This window comes from Hydra vulgaris, chromosome 08 (assembly GCF_038396675.1).
Source record: "Hydra vulgaris chromosome 08, alternate assembly HydraT2T_AEP".
In the NCBI taxonomy this organism is placed as follows: domain Eukaryota; kingdom Metazoa; phylum Cnidaria; class Hydrozoa; order Anthoathecata; family Hydridae; genus Hydra; species Hydra vulgaris.
The window spans coordinates 31743043-31768083 of NC_088927.1; the positions used below are offsets into that span (position 1 = coordinate 31743043).

The 25041-nt window shown below is 27.7% G+C and overlaps 1 protein-coding gene across 4 annotated transcripts in view; it reads right to left on the bottom strand.

The window, feature by feature from the left end:
- LOC100199319 (18S rRNA aminocarboxypropyltransferase) overlaps positions 1–8589 on the bottom strand; it is a 27987-nt gene extending 19398 nt beyond the window's left edge. The window contains exons 1-6 of one of the 4 annotated variants that reach the window (XM_065803422.1): positions 8322–8569; positions 6586–6623; positions 4957–5293; positions 4304–4373; positions 3515–3624; positions 3290–3365 (exon numbers count right to left, since the gene is read on the bottom strand). In XM_065803422.1, the coding sequence (XP_065659494.1) occupies positions 3290–3365; positions 3515–3624; positions 4304–4373; positions 4957–5293; positions 6586–6623; positions 8322–8457 (767 nt within the window). In that variant the 5' untranslated portion in view covers positions 8458–8569. Of the gene's footprint in view, positions 1–3289; positions 3366–3514; positions 3625–4303; positions 4374–4956; positions 5294–6585; positions 6624–8321 lie in introns of all 4 variants that reach the window. The other 3 variants (XM_065803419.1, XM_065803420.1, XM_065803421.1) reach the window with 3 other exon arrangements.
- Positions 8590–25041: the final 16452 nt, after the last annotated feature.

Below are 25041 nucleotides of genomic sequence, written 5' to 3' on the forward strand. Positions count from 1 at the left end.
TGTAACACACTGAAACAGTTCTTTTTCAAGTTATCTATGTCATCTATGGATTTACGTGAGGAAGCTCGGATGGCTCGTGATTTGAAGGCTGTGGATAAAGGAATGAGTAAATAGAAAGCAGCTATAACATTTGGCTTCAAAAAATCAACTTTCATTGATGGCAAGCATACTAAAAAAAAAATGGCTTTTTGTTTGTTGAGTGACAACACCATTTGTGTTTTAATATTTATGAGTGATATTGGTTTTAGTTTGACTAGACTTGAAATACTGTGTGCTGTTAATAACTACTTGGTTAATTCAAATCAAATGTATAATGACGGCAAAGTTAAACTTGCCTGGTATTACTCGTATATTGGACATCATTGTGATGAGCTATCGTTCAGAACTTCAAATAATATGCTGTCAAACCGTGCAATGTTGACTCAGCCAGGCACTACTGATTGATGGTATTCATTAAAATTATGTTTATATGTAAATATACTTTATAAAAAATTGTTTTTTTAAAAAAAAAAGCCTTTAAAAGGTAAAATTCAGTTTGTTTGTAATGTTTACAAATTGTCCCTTTCTTATAAACTGCCTAATTTATAGCATTTTAATAACCTACTTTATAATTTTTTTAAATTTTTGAATCACAAGTTTCTGATATGTACAATATACATGGATTTTCAATTAAGCCATTCCACATTTTTAATTGCGATGAATCTGGTCTTCAATGTGATCAACACAAATTTAAGGTAGTGTGTTGAAAAGGTTCAAAAAGACCTGAGAAACTTTGCAGTAGCAACAAAAAGGCTTCAGTCACAATACTCGTTAGCTGTAATGCTTTTGGGACATTTTTGCTTGTTCATGTTTTGTTCAAAGGCCAAAGGTATTTATGATAAATTTGGGTATTTATCTAAGAAGCATTTAAAACAGATGTGCGAAGAATCCGGAAAACTCCACATTTTAAAAACTACTATTCAATATTTGAATTTTTAGATTGATGTCCAAATGGCTTCTAACTCAGGAAGGGTCAAACGGTTGAATGGAAGGACCTACTTTTGCTGGATGGTTTGAAAAGACATTTGTCGCACATTGTCGCAACTTTGAAGGATCCAAAGTCCTTTTCTAGCTGGCCATGCCTCACATGTAACTCTGGAACTAATTCACTAAGCAAAAGAAGAAAATATTATTATTTTTAAGCGACCAACTCATCCATCTCATGTGCTACAGCCATTTGATGTAGGCGTATATAGGATGGTGAAAAATAAATGGTGCAAAATCCTATATAAACAATTTATTCAAAATGGTTTTAAATATCTCACAAAACCTAGCTATCCTGGGTTGCTCAAACAGCTTATTGACCAAAGCTTTTTTAGTGACAAAGTGCATTCTGGCATCAAAGCAACAGGTATTTTTCTTTTGTGTTGGGAAAAAATAACTAATGAAAAATTAGCTATTGTATCAATTTTTGCGCAAAGTACTCAAGCCTTACCAACACTGCCTATACCAGTTATGGCAATCCAAAAAAACTCTTTAAACAAACTTCTTCAAGCTCATTAAAACAAAGACCTCCTTAAACATGTTGAATTTAAAGACATCAATTTTAGATGCTTAAAATGTTGGCCTGCCCAAAAGCTCCGTATCAGAGTCAAAGCTAACTGTTTCTAATAATAACATGCGCCTTGTGAAAAGTTACAATATGAATTCTGAAGAAGTGTTGATAGAACTTAAAACAAAAAGCAAAAAAAAAAAAAGAAAAGAAGAACAAAATACAAGCTAGAAAGGTTTTGCGTGAGGCTAATTCAATTAGGACTCAAAAACGTTTGGCAAAGAAAGCTGGTTTGTTTAACAAAGCAACTATTAAACAACATAAATGACAACTAATGGAGGCAATCAAAGTTCCAACAATATCAGAATCAAAGCGACTTTCATATATCAACACTGTAAATCTGATGGTTCTTTGAATTAAAAAAAATGTCAAGCTTGTGACATTTTTTTTGGAGATAAAATTACAGCTCAACAACAATTATTGATGTGTTTCCAATTCTGTGACAATTGGTGGTGTGGATCTTGCTGTTCTACTTTGGTCGACGACATGTGCAAGAATTGCCAATAAACATACAAAGCTTATTAAAAGCAAACTAGTCTTTTTTTTGTTTAAAAATTCTTTTTAGCTTAATTGAAAAATACCTTTTTATTTATATTAATCAGCAGTGTAGCGAACGTAGCATGTAGATGTCTCAAAAAGTCTTAAAGGTCTTTTCTGTGATAAGACTATAAGGACTTCTTGGGGCATCTGGAAATAAAAAAGTGATCAAGATCAAAGTAATAAACTGTTGACTAATTATTAAAAAAATAAGAAATACTATTTATATTTAAAGAAGTCTTTTTTATATGTGCTTCATGTTTGTTTTTTTGGAGCCCCAAAAGATTTTGTTTTAGGGTCAGGAACAACGCTCTCTTTGGTTACTGGTATTACCTGATATTATATCATCATTAAACAATAAAACAACATTTAAAAATTAGTTTTCATTATTTGTGACATGATGTGTTATTAGAATTTATATAACAACTGAACTTATGAGATGGTATTGAAAGTTCGGTCAAAGTAAATGTTTTCATATCAAACTAAATATTGAGTACTAGTTTTTATTTTTCATTTTTTTATTTTTACAATTTCAATTATCAATACAATTTTCTCTATGTTCCAATCAATGTAATTGCCTGTATGTTTCAGGAAAAAAAATTGGAAATTTTTTATTAATGCATGATAATTAAAAGTTCAAAGCTTATGTGATTAAATTTACGCGATTTTACGGTGTATATAAAATTTAATTTAACTATTTAATAATAACGAAATAGTTACTAACTAAAAAACTAGATTTATTTTATACATAAATCAGAGTTTCGCGCAAATTACTAAGCATCAGGTCGTACAAATCTTAAAAAGATAATGAAAAAATATATATTAAAAATGCTGTGGAGTGTCCTCCTTGATTGCATTAAAACTACTGATCTTGTTTTCATATTGATGTACTTTTTTCATGACAGCAATTAAATTATAAACAACTTTAATTACTTAAACACATGAAATTATATGATATTTCTTTATCAAGCATAGATTGCATGATTTACCACCAGGTTTTTCCTGGTCTAAATTTTCCACAGAAGGACAGGATTTAAACTCTTTTTTTCATTTCCCATATTATTTTAGAAAGTTTGATGGAATTAGCTTTACTTTCATAAAAGAATGAATTTTTATGTTTTTAAAAATCATATATATTAATAAAAAAACCTAAAAACATACTTTCTCCCAGGTAACAGTTTTGAAGCTCTGTTAGGGTTAAAACCTTCAGTAAGACTCATGTCAATATTTTCCATATCTTAAAATAATCAATAAACAATAAAATATTCATCAATTATTTAATGACAAGGAAATGAAAATAAATTTATAATTATATTTATAATTTCATAACAAAAAAAAGTTATAAACTTATAAAATACAAGATTAAAATAGAAAAATATTAAAAACCTGTATTTTTTATTGATTGATATTCAGCTTCACATTTTTCAAGCCAACTCTTCTCACAGATACGCACCTCTTCATCAGTACCACACGCACTATACATTTCCAATAATTCTCTAATAGAATGTGTATGCAAAATGCAAATATATAAGTAAAGCACTTAAATTATTAATCAACTATGCATAAGTAATTACCCAATCACACTCATTTTATAAAACAATAAAACCTTTCTAGTTTTATAGTTTAGTTCATAAACTTATCTTAATCAACCACAAATAATCAAATCAAAATAGTAATAAGCATAATTATGCTCATAATAAGCATAATTATACTCATGATAAACATAACTATCCACATAATTATACTCATATTAGCATAATTATACTCATAATAAGCATAATTATAATTGTAATAAACATTATAACTAGCATAATGATAACTATAATTGTAATCAATCATAATCATAACTAATAAACTTTAAATAGCCAATAATTTTGCTCTATCTACAGGAAATTGATGTTATAAGGCCTATTCAATTTTGGGAATGTTGAACTAATAAATCAACATAGTTAAAACTAAAGCAATATCATTGAATTTTGATAAATTAATTTTAAATTACTTTACACGATTCAATAAAAATACTTTCGCAATATGTTTCAAAAATAGTTCTTTATTTTACTTTTTTTTAAAGAGTTTTTGTTATCTTACCATAATAAATTTAAATTTGTTCACTAAACATTAATCTAAATAATAAACTATTTGAAAGGAAAACGTTTTAATATATTCATACAATACCTATTTAAATGAAAAAAGTTTGGACCCCATTTAAACCTCTCCAGTAAATTCTCGCCCAAATCTCTAAAACCTGGGGAAAAAAAAAAAATCTTCAATACTAATTTGTTAATCTTTATACTAATTTGTTAATGCAACAAAAATACTTTAATATATAAATATATAATATATAAATAAAAAAAAACAAAAATACAATAAAAACAGCTTATAAGCTTATGTAAGCTAAACAATACATTCATAAGTGAGGTATGCAAAAGATATTTTGATTTTAGAAGTTTTTTATGTTATTGCATCATGTTATTATTAAAACACAGAGTAGTCTAACAGAACAATTACAATTTATATAGTTTTACTGAATTCATAATTTTATATAATTTACAATGGTAAAATATATAAAATTAAAAAAAAAAGAAGCACAAAAACTTAGTAATTTTTTTTTATGAAAATTTTTTTTTTGAGATAATCTAAGTAAAAAAAGTTGTTTACATAGTATGACGTGCTCTGAGTTTTAAATTTAAATAAGAATTATAGAAGATTGAAATAAACAAAAGAACATAAAGTACATAAAATCATTGAATAAAAAATATTTATTGATAAAAAAGTAAAAAAGCAACTTCAAAATTTATTTTTATTTTATTTATAATTTTTTTTTTTACCAATTATAAATAAAGTTGCAGCAAACGCTTCTACACATGATAATTTAAATGGTTTTCCATAATTTACTGGGTTGGCTGCTAACAAATGTGGTAACAACCTTGGATTATTACACTTCATTTTATCAAAGGGAGTAGAATCTAACTTTGCCCAAGAGCAATCAATGACAGCAACTCCATGATTAAGAACAATGGTGTAGTCTGCTTTTGACACATATTTTTGTCCTATAGGACTAAGAACAATCCCATTAAATCTATGATTTAACCTTAGAAGTTTAAGAAGCTCAAGACGCTGAAGCTTTCTACCAGTGCATCTTTTTGGATCACAGTGTCCTAAATCCTAAAAAAAAGTTCAATAACAACATAACAACATGAATTTGATATCAAAATGATAATTAAAAATTTAGTATTTCTTTTAATAGTTTTTTTAAATTCGTTTAATGCAATTATTGATAAATAATGTATTAAAAAGCTTAATTATTTTTTATTTATATATACAACTTCTAAATTATATAATCAAAATACATTTAGAGAAATGTGAAATACTATCTTAAATAAAAGAGTCTTGCTTGGTTACCTAAAAAAATATAACATTTTTAACATTTCTTGTAGCACTAAACATAGAACTGTACCTGATTTTTTTGTATTAACTTCTTATTTAAATTGTTATAAATACATTGAAACTAAACTTTATTTCTACCAATTTAGCATTTTGTATAGCCGTTATACGCAATTGTTATATGCAAATTTTGTCTATAAATGAATTAAAAACAAAATCTAAAAATTATACAATTAAAAACAAAAAAATTACGCAAATGCACATGTTGAAGCAGTTGGGAAAAGATTTGAGAAACTTAAAGAAAAAATATATTTAAAACTAAATTTTGCTGCAAAAAATTTATTAACTTATTTATAAAAATATACAATATAAATTTAATTATATAAATAAAATAAAATAAGTACAAACTTATTTATAAATATAAATACTTTGAATTTTCATTCTCAAAAAGCTTCCTTTAAATCAGTTTTAATGTAATAAAAAAGCTTTTATTACAAGAAAAAAGGAAATAAAAACTTATTTTTTATTATCATTCATTTACCAGATTTATTTTCAATTTTTTTGGTCTTTTGTTTTGTTTATTTTCTAAACCAGAAAAAAAACCTGGTAAAACTGTTCTATATAATTTGTACAGGTTGATGGAGAGCAAGACAAATACACTGTTAATGATTAATTTTAATCAACTAACAATAAGATACCTACAGCCACACTAATCACTTCTAGGATCAATTCATTTTTAAGCAACATTAGAGAAAAATATTGATATAAAAAACTTGATACAAACTTATTGCTCACACAACTAATAATTTCACAGCTATTTTAAATATAAAAAACCAACCATGAAAAGCCAAATAATTATTTAATAAAAATACAGTATTCATGCATAATTTTATTAACACTAAACATCATTGTTAGAGAGTAAACACATTGTTCATTCAGAGCTTATATCTTATGCTATATCATTATGCTTTAAATTTTTTTTAATCAATAAATAAGTCAATGAAGATGAAAGAGAATTAAATGATTTACAAAACACATTTAATTACTGTTATTTACAAAAAACAAAAACTTACCCACATAGCAAGCGTTAGTGGGAAGTTTGAATGAGATCCTAAAATATAAATAATATTAAAAAAAATAACCATTAACCATAAGAGTAAAAATGATTGAAATTAAATTATTCATTATTTGCATAACTAGTTACAATTAATTCATTAATTACCTACTCTGAACTAATTGATATAATTATTGACATAACATAAACAGACTATTTGAATCAAATATAAAAATTTCAGGTATACTAATATACAATAAGTTACAGGCGTACTAGTATACAATATAAAAATAATAATACATTAATTAATTCATCATTATAAAATATGATTCTTTTTCATAATACATCAAAGCTATATTGATCATTAGTCCTCTAAACTTTTTAGTAAATCACAAAAAATACATGATACATGCATGAAATATTTCTAAATCTGTACCAACCTTTATTCTGATAAAAATACATTGACATCTCATAACATTGAAAAAACAGTCAATTTAAGCGTTTATATATTTGTATTTTAATACCTCAAAACTTTTTTTCCCACATCGACTACTATATATGCATCTATATATATAAATTCTAGAAAGAATATTTTACAGTTGCAGTTACTTATCTAAGTTTTACTTGGTATAAGACCTCTAGTTTTATTTTTTATGGCTTGTTAAAGTATTTTATCATGCAATACTATAGAAAACCCATGCAAAGGCTTGTACACTTCTATTAGGTCAAATCTGTTTGTTAAGTGTTTATTAATCCAGTTTATTATTTTAAGTGATGTGATGTGCAATATTCAATGTAAAGACAAACTACTGATTTATATGGTTTTATCATAACATGAAACTATATAAATAAGTGTTTGTAGGCAATCCTACAATTTATCATTTCCAAACCCGAAGATTTTTTTAAAGTGACCACTTTTATAAATATAGTATTTTATAATGTTAAAAGCATTTGCTGTTTAACTAACCAAATCAACGATCTTTTACAGATTTTTTTTTTAATTTCAAACCTTCATTTGTGGCATTCCCTTTAAAAAAAATTTTGGTACAATCAGCAAATTTATCTAAAATGAATAAACAGTTTTTCATACCTATGTCAAAATTATTAAGATAAATATAGGATAAATTTATATTAATGATATTACAATTATACAAGACTTCATTACAATAATTAAAATTATGGATTCCATTATTTATCTTAAGTAGAATTAATCAACTAAGACTTTATTGACACAATAAAATTAATACTGCAGAATATTGATTTTATTGTGAATCCCATACTTTTTTAAAATTTTAGGCAACTTTTGATGAGGAAATTTATTGAAGGCTTTTTTCAAAATCAAGAATATCACATCTACACAACCACTATTGTTACCAAATTGTGTGAAAATAATAATAAAATGGTCAAACGTAATTATCCTTTTGTAAACATCCTTGAATTGTAAATCATGTAATTCGGAGTATATTGATTGATTTTATGAATTAGTTTTGTGCTAATTTTAGGGTAATTCATTGAGGCATCTCACATTAATAATTCAAATAGCTTACGAATTTAACTGGAAAGACTAACTGGTCTTGAACTTTCTAAACTTAATCTATAACTAATTTTACATAATGGACTATATAGCACTTTTACAATCAAAAATATCATATTTTTGAAAATTTTCTTGGATACATTTTATACATGATTTATCAGATCGTGGTTATAAACTAATTCTAGAGTGGGTTCACAGATATATGGGTAAATAATACGAACCCTCGTTTAGTTCTTGATTTGGTAACGAAATTTCCTGTTCATCACTCAAGTTTTTTAGCTTTCTTGAATTATGTATTGATATTTTTTTGTCGTTTTTTTCATACCGACTCTTTCCTCCTTTTCCGTTTTTACCCATTTCAAATATATGGATTTTGAATTGATTTTTTATTTTATTGTATGATTTTTCTTAAATGGATCCATTGTTTTTTTGGTTTCATCATACTTTACGCAACCGTACAAATATGTTAACATAATATGTAACAATGCAATAATACGGTTGCGTTTACATATGCAACCGTATTATTGCACTGTTACTTTATTTTAAATAACGTAATAGGGTAATTCCGTGTCAATATAGCAACAAAAATTCAAAAAAACAACCCACTATCTTTAAATAACTTAAATTTTGCAACAAAGATACTTAAAAATACGCTAAAAAGAATTTTCTTAAAGTTGTTTTAAACAAATCGGAATATTTTATAAGTTATGCTAGTTTGAAATTCAAAACTTAATAACATTTTTACTTATCACGCTCCCCTAGCAACGTCCTTAGTAACAAGTAAACGTCGATACATACGTTGTTACCTTAACTATATTATTTCATAATTTCCTCATATTATTAGATGCTAAACCATAAAGTTATACTAAGAAATAATATTTTTTTATATTTTTTAATAAATCAATAAGAGTAAATCGGCGTTTTTAATAGAATTTAAGAAGAATTACAGAAAAGGTTAAACTCTATATACTTCCAAACTTCATATTCTTAAAGTATATATAAATATTAAAAAAAAAAAAATCTGAGCTGTTTTTTTGACTACTAATCTAAAAAATTTAATTTTAATTTTTGATTGAAAGTATATAGATTGAGACAGAAGATTGATTGGTATTTATGTTTAGGCACAACCAGAAAGTAAGAGTTCTCACTTATGTGTAAAACTGCAATATACATATTTAATGAACTCAATTAAATATATTTAAATATTAAAAACAGATATATTCACTCAGAGCTAGTCAAAAAAATAAAAGGTATTTTCACTTAGGTGTAAAACTGCAATATCCATGACATGCATGTACATAAACAAACTCAATTTTAAATATCAAAACGCATTAACTCTTTGAATTTCGTGCTTTTATGAACTGACAAATCTTTATAAAAATTAATGAACTATAAATATTTTTTTCTTCTTTGAATTGTAAAATAAAACAAAATTAGGTAATTTTTTTTTAACAAATGAAATATATTTTCATATACGTATCATAGACATACACAAAATGTCGATTCTGAGTAATAATTGATAAAAAGAAGCAAGCAAATGTCTTTCAAGATTCAAGGGCAATGTTGGTACATAAATTTAAATTCCACATCAACTTTGCAGATCACCTTGCATCTCACAATTTTTAAACATGTAAGTCAAACTAAGCATAGTGTCATCACTGCAGTATCTCATCTAAACTTCATTTTGACATACAAGAATAAAATTATGAAAGTCTCTTGTTCCTGGTATTGTTTTTACATTTTTAAATCGTTCAGATTGTAATAATCTTGTTTCAACCAAACTTTCACTTGAAATAAAAATAAAGTTTATACCTTTGATGTTGTGCAATATATAAACATATCATGTGAGTTCAATATTTGATTTGTAGAAATTCTCTGCAAACTAGCATTAGCTACAAGCAGTTTAACTGTTCCTCTTATACCATCCAAGGTTGCTTTCCATAGCTAGTTGCAAAGAAAACCCATTTTGCATCTATTCTAAAGTCTGATTTATGCTGACATAAGTTAAAAATGTTTTTGCAGTTTTTATATTGAGATGAACAGCTATCAGAAAAGTAGATCACGTTTACAATGCTGGATATATTTTGCTTCAAATTATTGATAACTGATTTTTGTACCTTGTAAACCATTGGTACATCATGATTGTTATCATCTGATGTAATGCAATACGAAGTGGAATGCAACACTTGATTTTCTTTATAGTACACAACTACTGGATGAAGTTTGCACTAAAGATTATACCAATGGAAACCTTGTACTTCATCCTGCACAACAAAACTATAGTTTTCTGCAAAATCTCATAGAATTATTGCACTATTTGATGGCAGTTCTTCTTTAATATTTTTTAAATATTTAGATTGGCATTTAGAAATATATGAATGGGCTGTTAGCTTGACTAGTTTTTCCATAACCATATTTACATAATCTGGTATGCTTACAAGCTGTATAACTAAATTGGTTAAATTCGATAGTATCTTCTTCCTCAAACTGCCCTATTAGTTCGAATAGCTTTTCTTCTAATTTAGATGTATTTTTCCGACATTGTGTACATCGATTTAACATGCATTCTTTGTTTTGCATATCACAAACAATAAATTTATATAGTTCATGGTACTCAATTTTAATAGGAAGGAGAATTAACTTCTTGTTTTGATGGTAGATACAAACGCACTCAAAATGGGTTCCTGATAAGTTTGGCAAAACACACCATTTAGGTCTTAAAATACAAAACTTGGAAAAACCTAACTTTACATGTGGATATAGAATTTTAAATGAGACAAATAACTCTTTTAAGCTTGATAAAGTAGTCGCTTTTGCATATGGACTTTCCTACTAACACTCACAAAATCCTTTTGACCAGGCATCTGGCAAGAGTTTTCACCATCTTCATAAAAAATTTTCACCAAAGTATTTATTTGATCAGGCAGCATTTTACCTCGCTTTGTTTGTGGAACTGCAAGAACTCCTTCCTTCTTTGCTAAAGATCTAGATTTTATTATTAGATACTTTGAACCGCCAAAATACTCACTAGCTGCTTCAATCGTCCATTCTTGTGGGCACAAAGTCAATACTTGAATTTTGTCCCTAAATGAACAGCATTTTTCAAGTTTATCTTTTATCAAAACAAACATTTTTTTGAACTGAACAACTTTTTTTTTTAATGCAAGAATATATTCATTATCGAAAGCTTCAACTTCGGTCAAAACTCATACGATTCGCAAATGGCTTTCCGTGAAGCTTGACTGGTGACACGCCAATTATACTGAGATAATCAGAAAGTTCTTGTCTGTTTTTATTTATATCAGCTTCTTGTTGAACATTAAATACGTTTTCTTTATTTATACTTTCATTTGTGTAATCATCAGCAATATCAATGTTATCAGTATTAATTTTAGTGGAAGCTTTTAATTTGAGATAAATTAAAAAATATAACTTAATCAAATAAAATGCGCCTAGTATTAATAAACATAAAGAACATAAAATTATGACAAAGTAACACTTATAAAAAAGTTTATGACAAGCTTTACTAATCTTTGCACGGTCTTTTGTGAACTAACAGCGGATCACAGCATTTATTCTGAAAGACACAACTTCTCAAGATAGAACTTTTGATGATGAAAACATAAGTCAATAATCAAAACAGGAGAAACACCAGACCTCAGCGCAACTAAATTTTGCTCATCTGGAGCTAAATCTTGAAAAAAGTGTTGCTTACTCAATGAAACTCAACCATTAACTTATTCAATTCAAAAATCAACAAACAATCTCAGAGAGAAAAACTTCGTGGTTAGTAATATTTTTTAGTGCGACGATGAAATTAGTCGACTTTCCTTCAGAACGGCAGATTATACTTCTGTAGTGATAGGAGACAAAAAGGTGCTTGTTCAAATCCGACACATGTTATATATGCTAAAAGAAGCTTTCGAAGAGTTTAAGCTAAACCATACAGGTATTAAATTAAGTCTGTCAAAATTTTGTCAGTTGAGACCAATTTACGTTCGATGTATATCAACAACTCCTCATAACGTATGTGTTTGCATGTTACATGAAAATTTGCGTTATGCTCTTGATCCACTTTCGCGGGGTTCAGATATTTTCTACAATTAAAACGGGAAACTTAATGATTTTGAATTTTATTTGTGAAAAACCAACAAAGCAATGTTTCAATGCCGTTTGCAAGGAATGTACCGTTTATGGTCTTTTTAATGAATTATTACTTCAGTTCGAACAATTTGAGTTAGACGTTTCGTGGAATCAGTGACAGAAACCTCAAGCAAAATTGGCTATTAAAATAGAAAAGGTTAACAAAAAAGGAACAATTGCAGTTTTATTATCACATATTGAAAAAATGCGTAAAAAAGAAGTTTATTATTTATAGTAATGTCAAAATCAGTCAATCATCCGAATTTAAATTAAATATAGAATCAGCGATTCAAAAAGACTCAAATAAGGCTGTTATTCAAGTTGACTGGGCAGAAAATTATACTTGTTTTTACCAAAACGAAACGCAGACAGCTCATTTCGGTCAAAATCATCTTTCTTATTTTACATGTGCAGTTTGGCATCGTCAAATTAAATCTTTTGCGCTAGTTTCTGATTCAAGCGACCATACAAATTTATCTATTGTTCCAAACATAAATAAAATTATCGAGCTTCTATCAGACGATATTACAGAAGTTAATATTTTCAATGACAACGCAACATCTCAATTCAAAAATAAGTATATTTTAGCATCAATGAAAATTTTACAAGAAATGCGTACAATTAAAATGCACTGGCATTTTTTTGCTGCAATGCATGGAAATGAGTTGTGGATGGACATGGGACCATTGTAAAACGTATTACCTGAAAAATTGTTTTAACGGAAAAATATATAATTTCTTGCGCTAGCGACTTGGCAATCGCTACAAAGAAAAAAATACTGAATGAAAAAGAAAGGCTGGAAATAAACAACTCTCTTGGTTTGAACGCCTTTTTTAAGAAAACAAAAAAAATTAAAGAATTGTGTAAATGCCATTACTTTCAAGTTTTAGACGGAAGCAATGTTGGTGAACAGCTGTTTGTGAACAGCGGCAAACGGTTGTTTGCCGAAAATTGCATTTTAACAAAGGTATAAAAACTGTAAATTTACATTTAGTGTTTAGACAGTATATATAGAATTTCTATATATAGAAGTGACCAGCTATCTTAAAAACGATCTTTATAAATTGTAGAAACAATTTTTATCATTTCTAAATAAAAGCTATAAATAAAATATGAAATTTGCTTTATAATTATAATCTAAATTATAATTATAAACCGCATGGTGCGTAGCTGATAGTTGCGTGGCTGGTTTTTAAAAAACTTTTTTTCTGACATGTAATTATAATTATATTTAAAAATTTTTATAAATAAAACTAGGACAAAATAATCGTTAATGAAGCAAAAAAAAAATTTTATGAAAATATAAATGATAATTTAAGAGAAAAATTAGTTTAAAATTTAGATAAAAAAAAGGCTTTTTTACGCGTTGCGTTGCTGATCACTGTCAATAAAATGATCTACTTATGCCAAACTTTTTATTTATCTTTTGCTTTTTTTTGAATAACAATAACAAATGATAATTAGCTTATACAAAAAAAAAAAGAAATTTATATTATATTAAGTCATTTAAATTTTTGAAAAACTTGTTGCGCACGTTACTTAGCTGACCGAAGGACTCTACCTATGTTGACTTAAACTCGAAATCTGGGAGTAACTTATTTTTTGAAATAAATTGTAATAAAAATAATAAAGTAGTTTATATCCGCTTTCTATTATTTAACATCATATCATTTAAATATTAATAGAATAAAACAATTTGAGAGAAAGGCCGCTCCGACAACGGGACAATTTATTCGCAGACCTCACTGATATAGGTCTTTACAACCATATTTACACTGTGATTTTTAAGGTGACATTTAGATTTTGATGTTTCACAACTTAATTTTGCCCCAGGGCGCTGAGCCAGCTTGGAGCGGCCCTGTATGAAAGTATTTATAAAAATCAAAAGCATCGAAATAACAAAAGAAAAAAAAAGTTATTTATGAAATACATAACAGAAATATAAAATACGTGTATATATATATACATATATATATATATATATATATATATATATATATGTATATATATATATGTATATATATATATATATATATATATATATATATATATATATATATATATATATATATATATATATATATATATATATATATGATTATTAAGGTGCTCCAAGAAGCCATAAAGATCTTATCACAGAGCGCCGTGGAAAAGCAAACATGTCACGAGTTAAGAATTTAAAGAGAGTAAACAAAAAACTAAGTAATAGTTATAACATTACATTTGTCGTTAAATGTACAAACAAAAATTAAAAATTGAAAGTTAAATCGAATAAAAAGATATAAGGATTTTAAAATTTTTACCCAACTAAATCGACTTTTAGTCGATTAGTAAAAAGTCCATAGTCGATTAAATCGACTATATGGTTTTCAAAAGTCGACTAATTTCAACTTTCGTCAAGTCAACTTTTAGTCGATATTGTTAAAATTTATGGAAACACCAAATTTTACTCCCATACTACACCAGTAGTACTACAGGTATACTAAAGTATGAGATTTTACGTCCGAGTAAAATCTCATACCATAGATATACAAACTATATTTAAATTTAAACCGAGGAGTTAAAAAAGCGTCGAGACTTTAATTCGCTGCGTTTTACTTTTACTCTCAAATTATTATTAACGGAGTTACATTTAAACATGACATGCACACTAGATTTGCAGATAAACTTAGTTATTTGAAATATACAAAGCAAAAAAAAATATACATACAAAACATGTGTTTTATGTGTTATTAAATTCTCGTTATAATAATATTACATCATCTACTGTTATCCCAGTCCATATGCCAGTTTTTGCATTTTCTTCGCACCTGTGCTAGTTTTCACTTTCAATCCAATTCGTACTTATGCCAATGTTTGCAATTTAGTTCGGCGCACTAATGCCAATTCGCACTTATACCAGTTTTTGTAACTGATTACCACTTATGACAGTTTTTGCAACGCTTCGCACTTATGCCAGTTTGCACTTATTCAATCGTCCCCAAAAAGAAGCAAAAAAATCAAATTAATGCAAATAAAAGCAACAATTTTGTATTTAAAGAAACTCTGTGACACGCTTTTGGAATAAAAAATAAGAAGTGTGTTGTATTTATCAGGAGGGGATTTAGGGAGGGGGGTTCTAAGGGTCTTCAGATTCCATTCAAGTTTTTCCTAACATCACTTTTTTCAAATTTTAATTTCGAACGAAAAAATGTTCTTTCAGGTCTAGTTTAAACTATCATTTAGTAATGTAACAGCATAAGAATAGAATAGTAATAAACAGCATAAGAAAAACAGATTCAAGGGAGTATTTGTTAAAAGCCAACAAAGATTTTTCACAATACATTCGAAAATCATTGAGACCCCCTTCCCTAAAATATTTCTTGATCCGCCCCTGATATACATGATGTTTCAATTGCATTGTCAGAAATTAAAGAATTATGAATTTGCACTTGAAGCAATAACACTAAATGGTTTTATAGTTTACTATTTATATATAGCATATGTTAATAATATTGTGGCGTGGAGGGGGGTGCCAAGGTTAGTGAGGTGCATCGGGAAACTTCCCGGTTTCCCGGTGGGCCAGTCCGCACCTGTCAGTCCTAACCTAAATCTAATTCATCAAAATTATTACTATTAGAGGACCAATTGTATGGAATAAACTATTAGAGGACCTAATGTATGGAATAAACTATTAGAAGTCCCAATATATGAAATAAACTATTAGAGGACCCAATGTATGGAATAAGATAATCAGTAACGATATTAAAGTAATTGCAAATCTTGATCAGTTTAAACAAAAACCAAAACAATTACTTTTGAATAATGAGAGAATTGAAGATTATTTCTAATTTATTTATGAACAGATCATTCCTGGAAAGACATGATATAATGTATATTTTATTTTGTAAAGATTGAAGTCTTTGGTATAATTATATTATAGTATTTTATACTAAAGAAAATTAATGACAATAATATTAACAAAGTGTCGCCTTTAAAAATTATAATTTTGTTTATAGTTTATACTTTATTTTAACTGTCAAAAAAATATTTAGAGTTAAAAAAAAAAACTTTTTTTTTTTTAGTTTTAGACTATAATGGATTTTTTACAATTTGAATTTGTTACTATATTTATTTATTTTTACTTTTTATTTTTGATGAACTCTAATGACTTTTTTTTTTTTAGTTGTATTATATAAAATTCTCAATTATGATTACAAATTATCTGTTCATTATATTTGCTTCGAAATAACTTTTAATCTTATCAATTATACTGTTAAAGTAATTTTTAAAGTCGAGAATATTTTATTTATTTTGCATTTTTTCAAATTTCTTCACAAAACTTTGCTTTTTATTTACATTCTCATTTTTTATCTTTAATTAAGTGGATTTATATTAGTGTGTGTAGATAAATAAGGGACTAGGTGATAAGCGTCTCCTTCTTTAATTCACGAAACTTGTAAGTATTATGCTAACGGCTAAATAAATAAATTAATATAATAGTTAAAAATTAAAAAAAAACACAAGTTAGAGTATGACATAATACTTAGTTGGCGTTAGTTGTTTCTCCCCATACCCCCTTATCGTCTATTCTTCTTTTTTCTACTTCACAAAACTCTTGCCACTTTTTTTACATTTTCTTATGATTTTTTATTCAATGACACCATCTACAATCTGTTTTTATTTTCACATCTCCCAGGTCTACGTAACTGGACGGCTCCGTTGGTCACTTTCTGCGATCTTTGCGTCGCATAAAAAATAAAAATTAAAAAAAAACACAAGTTAGAGCATGACATTTTCTGAGGAGTTTCTTTTTATGATGTAATTTGTAAATAGCAACCAGACAATCTCTAATGGACTTATTATAAAAGGACAAAAATAGACTTCGACAAAGCACTAATTGCAACCATTTTAATTACAACTATCAAAAATGAATTGTCTATAAAAAATGTTTGTCTTTCTAGACAATCATTTTAAAAACGGACACTAAATGAACAATCTCGATTTTTTAATGAGGTATAGAAGATCTATTTAATATATAATTTGGACTTATAACGAGTAATTAAATTTTCACTGCAGCATCGTTTTAAAAACTGAAAACGAGCACAAAATTAAAAATACAACTTTTCTAACAGAAGTTCATTTTTTAATTTTTTGTCCAGCGTGTGCTGTTGATTAAAAAGTTAATGTCTATTTAAAAACCTCAAAATGGACTATTTTGTGCTCAATTGAAGTTCATTAATTACTCAGTTCAGTTGTTTTTCAATTCTCAGTGAATGTGCGTGAAAATTTATTTTTAAAATGCCCTCTCCAGTTTGGGATTACTTCAAAAAAGTTGAAGGTAAGTTTATCATTTAAAAAATTTTCCTTAGTCACTAAAATCTTTATCACCTTCAATAAAATTATTTTAAAAATATGTGATCAAGGAGTTGTCCTTTATAAAATGTGGATTAGTAAGTAGAAGATTCCAATAGGTGTTAAAATTTATTTAGGTTTGTGAATAAAACAATAGTGAAAAAGAAAAATGTTTTTTACTTTCATTTTATTGATGAATATGTACGCAAGTTTTAAACAATAATTAATCATGGGCAATGATCGTCATTTGGAGTTTTGATGTCATTTCAATATTTTTTTAATATTATAAATTTACTACATAACAATCTTCAAATAATAAGGTAATGAAAGATTTCTGGTTTTATGAAATCAAGTAAATTTAGACAAAATCACAGACACCAAATAGACAAAAAATTATGCTTTGTAGACTTATGAAGTGAAAATTATTTTTTAACTGAGCAATCTTTGGACACCATCAAAAATTTGATAGACACAACAAGGACAAAAAATTAAACATTTGTTGTGTCCAATACAACATACAGAATTGTCTATGTCTGTGTTGTAAGTCTATCCATAGACTAGTCTGGTTACTATTTGTAAATACTTTTTAGTGTTTACAAATTACATTAGAAAAATAGTGTGTTGCTTAGTGACGCGCGTATCATCAGAGATTGCCATCTCTGCATAAGATAATTTAAAATAAAAAGTTTCATTTTGAAGATTAAAAATATTGCTTTTTGTTTGTATTACACAAATCATGTTTAAATAAAAAAAACTTTATTTATAAAACTTACAAACATATTTGTGAAATTGGTGACATTCAAATACTGAATATCACTAATATCCTTCTTCTTTAAAAATTTGTTTTTGTAAAATAGACTTAATGACAAACACAAAATATTTTGTGGTGGCACATTAAGAATCCGAAGAATTTGGATTAGTTATGCTTATTTTGTTTGAGTCATACTTTAAGAAACAATATCTGTAGTATTCAAAAAATTAGTTGAAAACTTTGATGGTTAACAGAAAATTTTTGTTTAGCTCATCCGTTTTATTTTGAAGACATTTAAAAAAAATCGGATAACTTTCCCAATGTCTGCATTAGTTGACTGCTGAAGACAAACATTGTTTCTTCTTAAAGCATTTGAGTGTTTTGATTTGATTATATCACTTGTTACGCTGCAGCGAACTATATGGTTTTCTTTGTTTTGTTTTTTCTTTTGCCGGCGGCATTATATATGTTTATAAATGTAAACCATTTGAGAAAAAGAAGTCTTGATAATAGACATTAATATAATTGCAGAACATAATATGTTCGGCAAATGAGTTTGTTGGCCACTGTGAACTCGTTTTGATTTTATAATTGATTTTTCGGAAATAATTGATGCATATACATTATATATTGGCCACTATATAATATATATGCATCAATTATTTCCGAAAAATCAATTATAAAATCAAAACGAGTTCACAGTGGCCAACAAACTCATCGAGTGAACCCAACTTTTGAAATAGGTGCAGCCTGTTGTGCCTGCAAGTCATAAATTATGAAAATGATCTTTTCAACTTTAATACTCTTGACAAAATAATAATTGTGGCAAAAGATATTGTTTGATCTCAACCAGATAATCGCGATCGCATGCGCAAATTTAAAAAGCATGTGGAATAGATTTGTAGACAATAACTTGACATCTTTAGTAATTGCGAATGTTGTGTGTTTAAAAATTCATTCTAAATTGTTTTATTTTTAAATAAGGGTTTTTATTCTTATTATTATTGTTTTGAGCTTTTAATAAATATTTTTTATTGACTTAAAGAGTTCTATTATGTGAGTAATTTTGTAACAAGTTATGAAGTTATTTTACAAGCTTAATGTCATTCATGATGTCATTCATGATGTAATTTTTAGCATATTATCTAATATCACTGCATAATAATATGGAAACTAAATCTTTTATACCTATAGGATAACAAAACTTATTTGCGAAATAATTATATTCCTTTTTTTACAGAATCACTTCTTTCATTTCCCAGCTCTTCCTGATATATAGGTACAAACCCCAAAAAATTTTATAAATGAAATGTTACGCTATTGGAGAAATAGTATACATTGGAATGTTTGATTCTGCTTTAAAGCGTTTAAAATTTGAAACTACAAGCTTTTGTCAAACATATGAGAAAAAACAGACAAAAAATGGAAGATATTGGTAGCGCTTTATGGACACCTACTCTACTTGGATAAGTAAAAAATTTAAAATACTGATCTTATATCAATATACCCTAATATCAATATAACAAAGCGTGGCGAGCATCTCCAAAAAAAATCAGACCTTCCCAGTCAACAAAATCTTTCAGTCATGCAGTCCTAAAGTTAAAAAATAAAAAGCGCAACAATACCTGGAATCAAGTAATCAAAAACTAACTATAGCCACGACAATGAAGCTAAGGACAATGAAGTCAATGACAAAAGGCAAAAATTTGAAATGCTTGCCGTCACCAAACGTATCTCTAGTAGTTCTTGACTAAAATAATACCAATTGTGTAGTGTTGAGTAAAATATTGTATTAAAGTATCTACAAAATTTACAATACAAATACAAGTACTGAAACTATTTTAAATACAGATACTTCAAAGTATTTAAAAAAAAGTACTTTTATAAAAGTATTTAAAATACGAAATACAAAATACTTTACTAAAATTTACTGCTATGACCATTATCAAAATTTATATAAAATACATTGTAATATAAAATACATTGTAATATAAAATACATTGTAATATAAAATACATTGCAATATAAAATACATTGTTATATAAAATACATACAATGTTTTTTTATATTTAAATATTATTCATTAAGTCATCCACATCTGTTTAGAAGCATCAGTCATTCGAGCATGATATCACTTAGACAGTTATGTTTAGGCGTTTGTATTTGTCTCGCTGTTCCAAATAATCGTTTGGCAGGAGCTGACGATGGTATAGTGGTATTGAATTTGAAAAACAGTGACCGAGTAGTTTTCTTAATGGTTTTATACCTATTCAGAGTATATTCAAACTTGTATCTTTATCATTTAGATACAATATCCATTCCTCCAGAGTGTTACTTGATGCACCAGCATTTGGAGTGGCATTATTATATACAATAAAATTTTCAACTGTGCTGTCAGAGGTCACATTAAGATAGGTCACTGTCGACCGCTGACTAGAGACAAGTATAACATTTCCAAATATTTCTCTGCAAATAGTCCGATTATTGTCGGCGCTAAAACATTTTTTGACAAAAATTAAAACATTTAAACTTTTTAACAATTCAAGAGAAAAACATTACAAATAGGCACAAATTTAATATTAAACAGACTTCTTACTACTTCAGATCAGGCTATTGCAAGTTTAAGCCTTAAAAATAAGAGTATTAAAATGAATCCTGATTTATTTAGTTTATTAGAAATCAAGCAAAGTGAGACAGTTTTAGAAAATAAAAAATCTATGGCCACATCTGAAGACTCATTTGAAGAATATTTCATTACCCGTCATGGCCCCCACATTATGAAACAGGGTCCTATGCTTGAGCCTTCTGTGGACCCCCTCTTTAATTGTTGTGCAAACAAAAAGAAAAAGAAAAAATCTTTGACGAATAAAAAGAAGGGTAAAAACCACAAAAAAACATGTAAAAATTGTTATTTAAAAAACTTCTTTTACTTTCAAACTCTATATTATTTTTATATTTATTTAGGGATTTTTGTTTTAAAAAGAGTTAGATGTAAAAATGTTTAAAAATTAAAACTCAAATTTCTTCAAAACTTTTCTATATAATGAGACGGAAAGATTTTAAAGATTTATTCACTTAAAGATTAAAGTGCTTAACTTTACTTTCATAATGAAATGGTACCATTACGCCCCCTTATAAAATATTAACTAACTTCTTAAATTAAAACCACAAAAACGACCAAGCTTGCCCTGATTTCATTCAACCAAACAAGATAGTTTCCTTGTTTTGTCGTTAATTTTTATTTATCCAAACATTATTTTCATTATTTATTATAACATCATTTTTTAATGTTACTTTAAATAAGAAATTATATTGACAGTGTACCATGAGCTAATATTATTGCTCTTGACTTGTTAATTCCATGAGGACTAAAAACCAAGACCTATAAAAATGTTGTTTATATAATAAGATAACATCAAAAAAATATTTTAAGATTTATTTGAAAGACAAAAAATATTAAATAGTATTGTTAATGTTTAAAAATATAAACATTATCGCAGTCGACATTTTTTGAGTTTTTTTCAAAGCAAACATTTTTATGATATTACTACAATCAGCTCTCATATCTAAGTTATTTTTAATATATAAAATGGCAAGATGAAACGATTTCAATATGTTGTGCTTCTTTGCCATGTTTTAAATGAACTTTCCAGTTTGTTAAAAGATTGTTCTGCTGATAATACAGTTACTTGAGTTGTACAAAACAGTTTGATTGCCAGAAAAATGTTGGCAAAGTTCCTTCAAGATGTTTGTTATAAATTTAATTTAGAGAACAAAAAGGAAAACTTTCAATGCCAAAAAAAGTTTTGTCAACACTTTTAAAAAGAAATACTTCACTAAGTAGGTAGATCTGACAGATCTTTCTTAAATGCATTTACAAGTTTGACTGCTCTTGAACTAAGCTCTCCATCCTCAAATTTCTGTTATTCAAAATTCAAAATGGGTTAGAATAAATCATATATTGAATTGGCTGCTTCAAGTTATGCACTCAAATCTTTAATTATTAAATCCAGTACTGGGTAATCTACTGAACAGGGCTGTGGAGTCGATGTCAGAGTCCGAGTCAGAGTCGTAATCGTGAAGTCGCGACATTTTTAGCGGAGTCAAAGTCGGAGTTTGAGTCGCTAAACAAAAATGCGACTTCGACTCCAATAGTATGGCACGAGCATGTACAAAATATTCAATTAACCTTCATATTAACCTTATATTCATATTAACCTTCATATTAACCTTATATTCAATTAACCTTCATATTAAAAAAACAAAAATATTTATATTCATATTAAACCTTCAAAGAACTTTTCATAAATCTGGCAAAAAAAATTTTTTAATTATTGTGTAATATTTTTTAAAAAGTTTAAAGAGTTTTTAAAAATTTTGCTTTGGAGTTGGAGTTGGAGTCGTACTCTGAAAATTTCAACGATTAGAGTCGGAGTTGGTACTTTTTTTTACCCCTGCTACTGAAGATTTCAAATTTTGATCCGGTTCGGTAGAACAAATTCCTTTTGTTGGTTATTGAGTTTTTATTCCAAAAACTTCTGCTTCAACGTTAGCCTCACGCTATTCCATTTACTAAATCTCAAAAAGGAGTTTTTTCAACATCAAGTGATACCCGTTTTGCTTTTTATGACGATATTTTTATTGTCAATAGTGGCAAGTATTTTGTCTCAAAAAATAGTCATAAGTGGACCTTTATAAGATGTATATATTAAGTATATATTTCGTGCTGAAGGTGTTAGTTCTGAAACTGTTCCCTGAAGAAGATCGTCTAACACAGGGAGAACGATCTTGGAGAGTTATGTCGTGTCTTTCCAAAGTGACAAATATTTCTTCCATTATTTTTCTGTTGTTGTTGTTTTTGTTTACATCGAATTCCTTCATATCTTTATTTTTAGATAAATTTTTTTTTTTTAAATTTATAATTCATCTCCCCAAGGCCAAAAAGGCCACTACAGATGAAGAGACTACTTGTGGTTATAACCCTCTCTCAACTCTATAACTCCAAAACACAAACCTTGACAAACAAGGCCGCTGCGCGGAGAAGCAAGTTGAGCACGATACTACCAGGGACGTGGTGGGAATCAAACTTAGAACCTCTCGCTTATGAAGCGAGCGCTCTACCACTACACCACTACTGCATTTCACATACCTAAGAGTTAGAACATTTTATTTTATGTGCATAATATCCGGAATTGAGTTAACTATAAATCAATATAAAATATCTCTATGGAATAACAGTTGATTCACGATTCAAAGATATCATCTAGATAGCATCTTTGGTTAAGTATAGTTTGAAGAACTTTGTCTGGACCTAACTTGATTAGATCATTTTGAGAAAACAAGACAAATAATGTGGTTGTCTTTTCATACCTTTTGATTCCAACTGGTTTTGTTGAACTTTGGCAAGATGTTATTGTGCCACTTCATTATACTTTCCAATCAATTTTAAAATTCCTAGAAAACTGCCATTATGAACATCCCCAACATTGGTTCTTTTTCCTTGAAATGCTAAACCTCTAGATTATTAAAATTGCGAGACATCTATAATCCGTTTCATGATTGCTCTCCACTTATTGGTTTCACACTGTTTTTAAAGCTGTAAGTGTTTATCTATTCGATTTCCTTGACTTAAATTATCCGGAGTGTTTATCTATTCCATTTAATGACTCCAAAAGAACTTTCTCAACAAAATATTGTTTTTGATTTTTAGCACTGTTTGCATAATTGGACAAATCATTATACAACTTTTTCAAGGTAATTTTCATAGGGAAAACCCTAAACGGGTATAGCTGCTCAAATTGTTATTATTTTGATCGGGAAAAATACGCTATGATTGACAAAAAAAGTTTTTTTCTTTTGTTGTACTCCATGCTTACCATTCTCCAGGAAAAAGATCTTGTGTTCGCTTATCTTTAATTTTTGTAAGCAACAGGTTTATAAAACTTTCTTCCTTGTAGATCTCTTAGTAAGTTTTCATCAATCCTTAACTTTCTCAAAGCTTTAAGAACGTTAAGCGGATGCAAATTTATTTCAGAGCATAAGCGCCAATGTAAATTACTTTATATTGATGCTGATCATCTGAAATAAATTTGCGCCACATACTTGGGTATCAAAAGCTTCCTCAAATTTTTTGATAAGATTAGACTCAAAAGCATTATCCGAATTCAATTCTTTTTCTGCTAGTCTTTTGCCTTTTCTCTCGTGACTTGTTCTTCAGAAGCAATCAACCCCTGTGCACTTCCTATGTTTTTTTAATTGATAAACCTATTTTGATACGGTCCTCAGCTCTAACATTGATACCACAGTTTAATTTTTCTTGAGACAGCATTTAAATCCTGAGCAACAAATATGATTTGAAGCAAAATTAATTTAAAACGTAATATTTTCAAATTATATAAACATCAAAACTCAAATAATTTCAGAACTATTTTTGATTCTAAATTGGTTTTGTAACAAAATTCAATTAATTTAAATGATTAATCTGAACGATTACTGACCTAATTTTGTTTACAAATTCTACAACCAAGTAAAAACTGAAAATCGCAGGAAATGGTTCACACAACAGTTCAAAAAATTGCACTAAATTCAAGTAAATTAAAGACTAAATTCAAATCTTAAGCAAATGCGCGGGCGAGTGTATCTATTAATGCACACAATATGTATATATACATATTGTGTGCATTAATATATCCGCCGGGCCCCAGAGTACGACC